This window comes from Gymnogyps californianus, chromosome Z, assembly GCF_018139145.2.
Source record: "Gymnogyps californianus isolate 813 chromosome Z, ASM1813914v2, whole genome shotgun sequence".
Lineage (NCBI taxonomy): Eukaryota > Metazoa > Chordata > Aves > Accipitriformes > Cathartidae > Gymnogyps > Gymnogyps californianus.
The window spans coordinates 10,596,745-10,607,020 of NC_059500.1; the positions used below are offsets into that span (position 1 = coordinate 10,596,745).

General features: G+C 33.7%; 1 protein-coding gene across 3 annotated transcripts in view; it reads left to right on the forward strand.

The window, feature by feature from the left end:
• PTBP3 (polypyrimidine tract binding protein 3) overlaps positions 1-8,608 on the forward strand; it is a 53,682-nt gene extending 45,074 nt beyond the window's left edge. For all 3 annotated transcript variants that reach the window (XM_050912672.1, XM_050912670.1, XM_050912671.1), the window contains 7 exons: positions 1,020-1,097; positions 1,752-1,891; positions 4,553-4,586; positions 5,222-5,314; positions 5,883-6,099; positions 7,158-7,235; positions 7,936-8,608. In XM_050912672.1, the coding sequence (XP_050768629.1) occupies positions 1,020-1,097; positions 1,752-1,891; positions 4,553-4,586; positions 5,222-5,314; positions 5,883-6,099; positions 7,158-7,235; positions 7,936-8,068 (773 nt within the window). In that variant the 3' untranslated portion in view covers positions 8,069-8,608. The remainder of the gene's footprint in view (positions 1-1,019; positions 1,098-1,751; positions 1,892-4,552; positions 4,587-5,221; positions 5,315-5,882; positions 6,100-7,157; positions 7,236-7,935) is intronic.
• The last annotated feature ends 1,668 nt before the right edge of the window (positions 8,609-10,276 follow it).

Genomic DNA, 10,276 nt, shown 5'->3' on the forward strand with positions numbered 1-10,276 from the left:
AGTATTCATGAATACTTGATCTGTGGCGTCTGTTTCATTTGTTGTTTTTGTAATTCATAACGGATACTTCTTATGGTATTGTACCATCCCTGTCAATAACCATCTGTTAGTGAATGTAGCTATTTTAGTCAATGGTGGAGGTTTGAGTAGTAAACCAGACATTTTGCCAGGCTTGCAGGATGTATTTGCTGATTACACATGCCCCGTTTAAAAAAATCTAGTGTGCTAACATATGAAAGAATCCACAACTCAAGCTTGTATCTAACTGCCTCTTAGAACACAAGTTTGTGTCCTGCCCCTGGTAGCACTTAACTCCACATACTAATGTGAAAATCACGGAGCTATCTTTGAGGCTGGGACTCTCCATATGTTGATATTCCAAATCTGTTTAATGCTTGTGATTGCCAGGAGAACCATAAAAAACACTGGTTATTTATGAAGTAATACAAGCTGGGAATGTACAACTCCTTAAAAAGCAAAATATGTATACTTTATGCATCTCAATAGCTAGTAAAATTCAGAACCTCAGATTCATTGTAGTTGTTTGTATTATTTAGCCCATACTGGTTTTAGAAATACCTAGGAAATAGTTGTATCTCATCATTGCAAAATGTCTTTGAGTGTATTTACTTCCAGAAAATTTCTAGAATGCATTTTTGTTGTGTGAATAAAACCTGTTGAACATTGCACCACAGATGTCTTAGCTTTAAAGGATACTAATGTATGCTGTGCCTTCCTATTCAAACTTGTCTAAGTTACATTTTTCCCTGACTTTGTTTTAGAGAGAGACATTGAGGCTGATTGGAATATTTACCTTCACAAGTGGCTGAAAATTGTCTTTGTAAAACATAGAATCTTGGATTTCAAAGAGAGTTTTTAACTCAAGCATTTTATAAAAGATGTAATCACGCACCGAAGTCAGAATAACAACACTGGAAGCTGATTCTCATTGCTGAAGTCTCTTCTGTTCTCTAAAGATTTTAAAATCTGTTTTAATTAGGTGTGTCTGCTCTCTCTAGGCACCCAGAATATCATCTTCCCATCATATGGAGGGGCTATTGGGTTTGCCCCAGCCATGGGCTTTGCTCAAGGTGCTGGTAAGTTTCTATTTTCTAAAAACGTGGTATTTGCATTTGGGGCTAGTGGTCTATATGAATACACCTGTGTTCAGAGCAAATTGTTTTCAAATATAGCAGTCAGAACACAATGCTGATATGAGTCATTCTGATTCTCATATTATTCAGTAAAATTACTTTCTGTAATTAAAAAAATATGCTGATGTAGTTTATCATTTAATAAGTGAAGAAATTAAATGCCATGGTAAAGATTACCTGCAAGAGAAGAAACTAAGCATCTGTTTTTCTAAGAATCGTAACACTTCAGTGACATTCAAAGCTAAAGCAGGAAGTCTCCCCTTTTCTGGCTATAAAATGAGAAATAAATAATCTTCTAGACTCAATGATCTTTTCCTTTCTAGCATAGGATAAACTTTTGTGCTAAACTATTTTTCTTCTTTCTTGGGCTGCAATTTATGTCCCTTTTGTTTGGGTCTGTTGGTGTAGCTGAATATTTCTTCATCTCTGGAGGGGAGGTGCTTCCTGCTTTATTGGTCAGATACTAGGAATAACTAAATTCCTTAAAAGCATTTTTTAATTTAATATTGATGTTTTTGCCAAACATAACCTGCTTTTGTCTTCTAAAATGTCTTTTCCACTTTGGGATGTCAAGTGATGCTAGTAATACCCTTCCAGGTGTTTCAGTTCCAGCTGTTCCTGGAGCACTTGGTTCTCTCGCAGTCACCACATCTGCAGCGTCTGGACAGATGACTATTCCTGGTGTTACTGGTGTTCCAGGAAACTCTATTTTACTAGTCAGCAACCTCAACCCTGAAGTAAGTTTGATTGGTGGAACTGATGCAAGTATTAACTTGTGCCAGCTGCCAGAATCCTTCTTACAAATTGACATTAGCTGAAGGAATAAGAGAGGAAATCTCTACACTGGTAATATAAAAAACAGGACAGCTCTATTCTTGTTTGAGATACTTTTCAATATTGATGAGGTTTAAAAATTCCAGTCAGCAGCGAAAAGCTTCCTAACACAATTTACTTCAGGAAACCTATATTAGCAGTGTAGCTAGTAATTAGAGAAAAGTCTATGGTCAGACGTGAGAAATGTTTGAAGAGGTCAACAACATATATTATGACTAAGCTTACTGGTATCTCTGTTAATATGACTCCTCTGTGCTACTTTATCATTAGAGAAGCCAAAGAATTTTTCATTTGTTACAAAACGTGAGGAGTTAGAGAAACAAGAGGGAAGAGAAAAGGAGATAAAAGCGTGCCAAATCAAGTACCTTTCAAAACATTAATAGGATCTTTCTAGTTTTGCAACTTTTCCCAGGTTGGAGAGGAAGAACACAGGTGCACTTTGCTACTGACATCACTGTAAATCCATTTTTAAAAGTTAATAAACATACACGTTCACTTTTCATAGTACCACACAGATTTTTTTCATATGCTGGCAGTAAAATTGCCAAGGACAACTTGGATAGTTATTTTTATAGTGGAAATGACGTAGACTGTTCTATAAGCTTACTCCTGTTACTCAAATATTACACATTGATCTGTTCCTAATTAAAAGCAATGTACATCTCTTAAAAAAATAAAAATCAAGCTTTACCAAGGCCATGACTTAAAACACAATTCTACTTGACTGTTTATAAGCAGTACTATTACAGCAATGTAAAATTCTTGTTTGTTTTACACACTCATTAGATTCACTTAACCATAAAACTGATAACTTCCATTTTGCCAACCACTCTTAATTTTATCTTCATAGTACTGAGGTTTAAAAATCTGTTGACCAGTTCCTTTAATCTTTAAGTAGTTGCTGTGTTTCCATTTTTGTAATAATAGCTGAATTCCACAGTAAGCGTCAAAAGAAACAGCTGCAGATTAGGACTGTAAGACAAGTTCATTTTTCTTTGATTTGTCAATGTATCTTATCAGTTAATTTCTGATGATTCCCGTGGATGTGCTTTCTGCAGCTGATTATTCAAGATGATTCTCTGAGTCTTAAAAGAGTGTGTTTTTTAAGAATAAGCATGTGAAGCATAGGTCACAGCTATTTTTAGGACATTGCTTCTTTACTTAATACTGATCATATCTAAGAAGTTGTCATGTGGAACTTTGTGCTGCAATGCATGATACAACGTAAATGCATTAAATAATGCTCAACTTAAATAATGCTTACCTTAAAAGGTAAATAAGAATGTACAACAACATTAATTATTGGAAATATAAATTGTTGTATATATATTTCTTGGCAACTGTGTAACACTTGTTCTTCAGTAGTGGTTGTCTGAGCCCTGTCACTTCTTTTTCTATGTATAGAAAATCTGGTTGATCTTATTTCAATTTATATTTCTCCCCTGTTGCAGGGTTTCAGTGTGCATTTGAACATTCCCTCAAGACTTTTAAATTAGCTGGTTTTGTCTTCCAAGAAACATTTTTTAGTAGAAATATTGCAGTTTCATTTGGTTAAGAAATTTCTTTAAATAAACTCTGTGCTGAATTAAAATATTTGGGCCAGAGGAATAAACTGTAGAAGCATTTAAATTTTACATTGATAGTAGTTTTTCCTTATTACTAAATGCTGATGATAAAACGATATGGGCTTACACTTAGGCTGCAGTATCTTCTGGTTTTAAATGATTTATGTATGTTTGGTACACATTTCAAATGTTGTGAGTTGAGAGGGAATAGGGCTAGAGAGTGTGAGTAGTGCTTCTGATACCCAGGTATTTTTAGTACTCATTACTGGCAAAACCTTTGCCTCAGTTGAATAAAATTTGGCTGCATTAGGGTGTAAATTTTCTTCTTTGGTGCTTGGGGATCTTGGTACACAAGGATTTAAGTAAAAATCCCTGAAGAAAAATTATTTCTTTCAATATTTAGCTTTCTGTTCACAGCTTCTAATCGAACACAATTTAAATACCACTTCCTATATGCTTCATATATAAACAGTTAAATTATATGTGTATCATTTTAGCGTGTCATGGTCATGTAGAGAGAGGGGGACAAAACTGAAGACAAAGCAAACACATTTTGAAGCAACTGTTTTCAGTTTTGTAGGTGTTGTCTGCTGTTTAGAAAATACAAAGGAGTTCTTGAATGCTCTTTTCTGTTTCTAGTTTAGCAAATGTCTTTCATTTTTCAGGGAATGAACTGCTAGCTTGGAAAGAATAAGTTCAAATAATTAAGCTTCTTAAAATATTAATAACTTCTTCGGCATGACAGACTGAATCTCGAGTGATGAAAATGCATGAGCTGAAGTGTTAGCTTGTTTAAATATTTTATATGTGCATAGCAAATATATATTAACAAGAAAGCTATACACTGTAGTTATTGCAGGGAATGGCTTTTGGAGAGGCAGGTTTATGTATTAGCGTGCAGTATCTCTTCCATTCTTTTTGATTACCATGCACTTATGGAATAGATTTCTTTATTTGCATGGCTTTAAAAATAATATACTCATTTTATCATTTAAACAGGCCATCACACCACATGGACTTTTCATCCTGTTTGGTAAGATAAGTCAAATATACCTTAAGAAACTACAGGGCTAGCATTCTTTTTATTTATCTGACACATGCTAGTTAATGCAAGCTCCATTGTTCTGTCCTTTTCCAGAAAACACACAAGAGTGTGCTGGTTTTAAAATGGCAATAAATGGAGTCAGTAGTTGTAGGCCACAGGTACCAAAAAGGCAAAATGCTTACAATGTCAGAAGAATTTCAGTGTGTGGTCCAATTTGTTTACTACAAAGAATGGGAAAGCAAAGTAGGATGAAAAAACAAAGAATGCATCAGAGGAAATGGAGTACAGAATTGGCATGTGTGTTAGTTGCAGAGAACAATGTTTGTTGGCATAGAAATATTTTAATATGCCTCTGTTAAGAGGACTTTAACACTGTTGCACTATTTAAAAGCTGAACATAAACCTGCAGTTTTATGACTAAGATCCTGGGTTTTTTCCCCCATTTCTGAGCCTCAGAAAATAATACACAAACTTTAAAGCTCTCCCTCATACTAATATTCTAACCAACCTGTTTAATGAGGCGATTATTCTTTGTAACACTAATGTTAGTCAAAAGAAACAGACTTGCCCTTGTGCTGTTTGTAGTAATGCTCTGGACAAATTTCCTTTCTGGATTTCCACAGGTGTGTATGGTGATGTGCATCGTGTGAAGATCATGTTTAAGAAAAAAGAAAATGCTTTGGTTCAGATGGCAGACGCAACCCAGGCTCAATTAGGTACTGATTTTTAAGGCACAGTTATGCTTCAAACTAGCATGAGTGTGATATAGGTGAGGAATTTGCCATCTGTCAGTGACAAGAATAAACAAATTAAATCCATCATTGTGATGCTTTACTGCATACAAACTTTTCCTTATATATGTTGATAATGATCTGTTTGCTTTCATGTAAACAAATTGTTTTCCCACAGTGGTTTAAAAAAAATAATCCTGTGAATCTCAATCTAGTAACTGCTAGAATTAAAACATCATACAATTCTCCAGTAGTTCATCTTAATAACACATCATACAATTTTCCTGTAGTTTATCCTATATCTATTTAAGAGTAATCAACTGTTCTTTATTGAAATGCTGTTTTGCATTTTTGTTGCATTTAAACTGGAGGTTATATTATATCCTTATACTTGTTTTAAATATAATATTATGACATAGCCCACCTGGTAGACATGGAAGTTGCAGTTTAAATGTAGAATGTGAAATCTGACACTAGACAATATTAGTATTCAAAGAATCATTTTTTCTTCCTCTCCCTTTATTCCTATTCAAATTGTATTTCCACTGGTTAGCTATCAGCTACTTGAATGGGCAGAGGCTTTATGGAAGGGTCCTCCGTATTACTCTTTCAAAATATCAGACAGTTCAACTTCCTCGTGAGGGACAGGAGGACCAAGGTCTGACGAAGGACTATAGCAATAGCCCTTTACATCGCTTTAAGAAGCCTGGCTCTAAGAACTTCCAAAATATCTTTCCTCCATCTGCCACTCTGCATCTCTCCAACATCCCGTGAGTATCTACATGTGTGATCTTCTTGGAAAGATGTTTTTTAGGTTATGTTCTTAAGTTACAGAGTCTGACATAAGCTTTAAATTTCTGTGGCCTTTTACAGTTTCCTGAGAATTTGGGTCATTCTGCTGTGTAATAACAATAAGTGAATCTTTTAACTGTCACTTCTTTATTGTTAGCAAAGAGGATAACTGATTGAATGCTCTTCTTTATGAGTTTTAATACAGTTTACATTTTCTTAACAATATGCTTTTGTTTTTCACATTTTAAGTCCTGTGTTATAAATTTTTGCAAAGGTTAAAGACATGGGTTTTGAGATAATGTACTGAGTTACATTACATCAATTTCATCATTGGCATTGTTATTTAATGTAGATACAGTTTTTAATCATTCTAACACTTTTTAAAGAATAGTTTCTACAGAATTCAGACCTCTTACATAGAGGGGAAGTTGTTTTAAAAAAATGTATTAAGAAGTGTGTTCTTTAAAACTGAAACGACCTTTTTCCAATCTAGAATGTTGTCAACAATGTGTGGAGTGACAGCCAAACATTAATTTTTACAGGCTTCTTTAGTTCAGCAGCTGTACAAGGAGGGAAAAGGGAAAACTAGGCAATTTTGTCCAAATAAGAAAAAAAATATAAGACACTTAGAAAATGGCTTTTTGAGTAAAATAGAAAACTTTCAAAATTTATAATATGTGAAGCACACTCGCAATAATTACAAGATGAAAGGTATTTCTGAAGGTACCGGTTAAGATCTTAAGTGATTTTTATGCAATCTGAATTTAACTGAGGGAGGAATGGAGGAGGATGAAAAGCAGTAGAGTGTATCATCTGAAATATTTTTGTAGCACACTGTGGTGCTAAATCTTAGTGTCAAAGCCAAGATATTTGGTCTAAAGTGTTGACATGGCTTGAGTTGGTGCAAATAGTTTTTCTTGTTCAAATTTAATTTAGAAACCAGAATTAAGATTTTGCTACTTTTACAGAACTCTGTGCTCTTTTACAAGTTGAGGGGGGTTTGTTTTGGTTTTGGTTGTTTGTTTTTTTTAAATAGGCCTTCCGTTACTGTTGATGATCTGAAGAACCTTTTTGCAAGTACGGGATCTACTGTGAAAGCCTTCAGATTCTTCCAGTAAGTTCTCTTGTAATAATGCTGAGCAAGCTTTCATCCTGGAAGATGGCTAATTGCTTTTTTGGGAAGTTCCATGTGTGTATAACTGCAGGCGAAGTTCCATGTGCGTATATTTGTAGGCAAAAGCTGTACAGCTATGGCAATTTTTATTATAATTCTAATCTTAAGATTTTAAATGGGATACTATGTTAGCATAATTAAATGAAAAATATTCAACCTCTTGACAAATTCCATGTGTTCAAAGTAAGATAATTTTAAGGAAAGTAAATACTCGCTTCTTTAAAAAGAAATACAAGCTGTGTATGTGTAAAATGTCATGTAAAAGATGACAATGAATCTGCTGTAACATTCATTAAGGTTGCTTGGCAGCTTTATTTTAGCATGATCATACCTGCTAGAATAATCCCATATATATGGACAATACAAGTGCTTCTTAGAGGTCTTCAAGTCTTATTTCGACCCTGTTTTTTGAAGGGCAGTGTAACGGAAGAATGGCATGGCTGTAGGCCATTGATCTGCAAAATTTGTATAGTTTTGTTATCTCCTCATTTTAGCAGGTGCATAACTAGTTCTGATTCTTTTGCTGTACAAGTGTTCAGTGTGTGTGATCTGGCTGAAAAAATACTTGCATCACTTTTCTGTGTTGGCTACTGCAATGAAAATTTGGTTAGGATTAATAATGATTTTTATTGTACTTCAGGAAAGATTGCAAAATGGCTCTTATCCAGCTGGCCTCTGTGGAAGAAGCAGTTCACGCTCTCATTGAGCTTCACAATCATGACCTTGGAGAAAACCATCACCTCCGAGTTTCCTTCTCAAAATCTACAGTCTGACTTTTCTGTGAACTTTCCTTTTAAGATTTTAAAGTCTTAAAATTTCAGTTAAATCTTCAAATAGAGACTGAAACAGCTGTGACCAGCTGTCTTTTAAAAGAAAAAGCTCGTTCATACACAAAGAATTAAGTTATGATCTTTTCTGATTTCAGCTGCCAGTATGTGATCAAAGTTTAATATTCATCCATACAAAGATTCTTCTGTGAAACTGCTTTCGCAACAATATTTATCATCAAATTTCCTACTTAAAATTATACTTTTAGAACATCCTTTTAGCTTTTGTTTGAAATCAGCCTTACAAAACATTTTAAAGTGCTTTTACAATATACCAAATAAAGAGTATTTCTAACAAAATGGTAAATCTACTCTACAAAGATTAAACACTAATTTGAATGTGAAATAGTGCTTGGGTTTCTTGAAGAAAAGCAAGCATTGACTGTGAGTGTCCTCTAAATAGTATTTATGTTACCAGGGTGTGTGTTCGTACTTTGGCAAATCTTTACAAATAACTTTTTTTTAAAATAAAAAGTCTGTGCTGTTCTTATGGGTTAAATTATAAGAGAAAAGGCAGTGCCTTCTCTATGTGGAGTAAAAGATATTTGACAAGTTTCTTCAAGACGTGGTATCAGAGACTTGGCTTTACTTAACCATGGAATGGAGGTTTGATGTCTTATTTTTACTATGAAGTGATGTGTAATAGTATTTTGGAGAAAAAAAGACAAGAAAATAGTCCTGATTTCAAAGAATTTTTTACATTTCTTTAAAGAATAAAATGTTTACAATCTTATGGAAAATATTCAGGTCTATGATGGTTTCACAAGTTTTTAAGAAGTTATTTTTGTTAAGGTCATCTTTGGGGGCAGAAAAATTAAACCTCAAGAATTTTTTGTACCACTATAATGTCTAATACTTAAATTACTGTGCATTTACTTAATTTCTTATTATGTGCCTTACTATATGCTTATGATACAATAGCTTAGAGTTTTATCTGAAGTATCTTGAAAAATATATTGTGGCCTTTGTGAAAATTCTCTTCTTGGTCTTTTTGGAAATGTTTCCCTTAATAGTTCAAAATATTATTTTTTTTCATTAAGTAAAACTCTGAATTCTAGTCTCTTGTGCTTTGGTATAGAGATTGGATAGAAGTGGGAATGAGGTTTAACTCATTGTGTAATCATGTAGGGATTCTTTGAATTTACCTGGTTGCAGTTGTCTGATACCAGTACTTGGCTGAAAAAAATTTCACACCCAGAAAAATGCACTAAAAAAAACCTGTATAGAAAGACAAAATAGCAAATTCACTCCAGTTTCTGGACTTCATCTAACTTTTTCAGAGACATTGGCTGTATCAGAATATTCTCTTTCGGGTTCCTGCATTTTTATCTCAGTATTAAACTTCAAGTAATAAAGAGCTATCATTCTTCCCTTTGTAAGTATGAAAAAATGTTCGATACTGAATGTCCATTTCTCTTTGGAGAATAAGCGGAGATGCAGTTAGTTTTGGTGTTGAAAGTACATATGAATTTTAGTGACTTCTGATTGTAATTTAAAAAGTCAAATTTCATTTTAAGAGATTTTTCTTTCTAGTATTTACTTAACCACCTTTTAAAGCGGTATCCCCCTCAACCATAGCATTTATTTACTTCTAACTACTGCAGAATTTGTTTCTGCTGTAATGTTTTGCCACTCATTCATTTTGTTTTTTCATTAATTTGTATGAATTGTATGACTTTTTTCTATTTTTGTAGAAGAAGGGGCATGTTTCTACCATGAGCTGAGTATTCTGGAATAAGCTTTTTCAAATTTTCTCTCTGAATTATTTCTGCAAAATGAGCCAGATACTGGCTTGCCTTCTTTTAATGTATGTAAATTAATTAGAGGTGCAGCAGCCAATCATAGTAAAGATGGTGCCAGACCTCTATACTGCAACAGAAGTGTGCTATTTGACAGTAGATAAAATGCTGACTAAATACGTATGTAGCTATAATAAGTGCTGTACAACACAAATAAATAAATATTCAGAATGTACTATTTACTGGAAAGTTAAATTGGCTTAGGAATAATAGACAATGTTATCTTTGGGATCTGCGATAGACTTTCCATTTTCCTCTTTCTGAAATAGCTAATTTAGTTTGGTGAAGTTTGAAACCAATTTTTTTTTTTTTAATTCATGAAAATAAGTTGTTGTGTGGTGCCAGAGCACTGTCT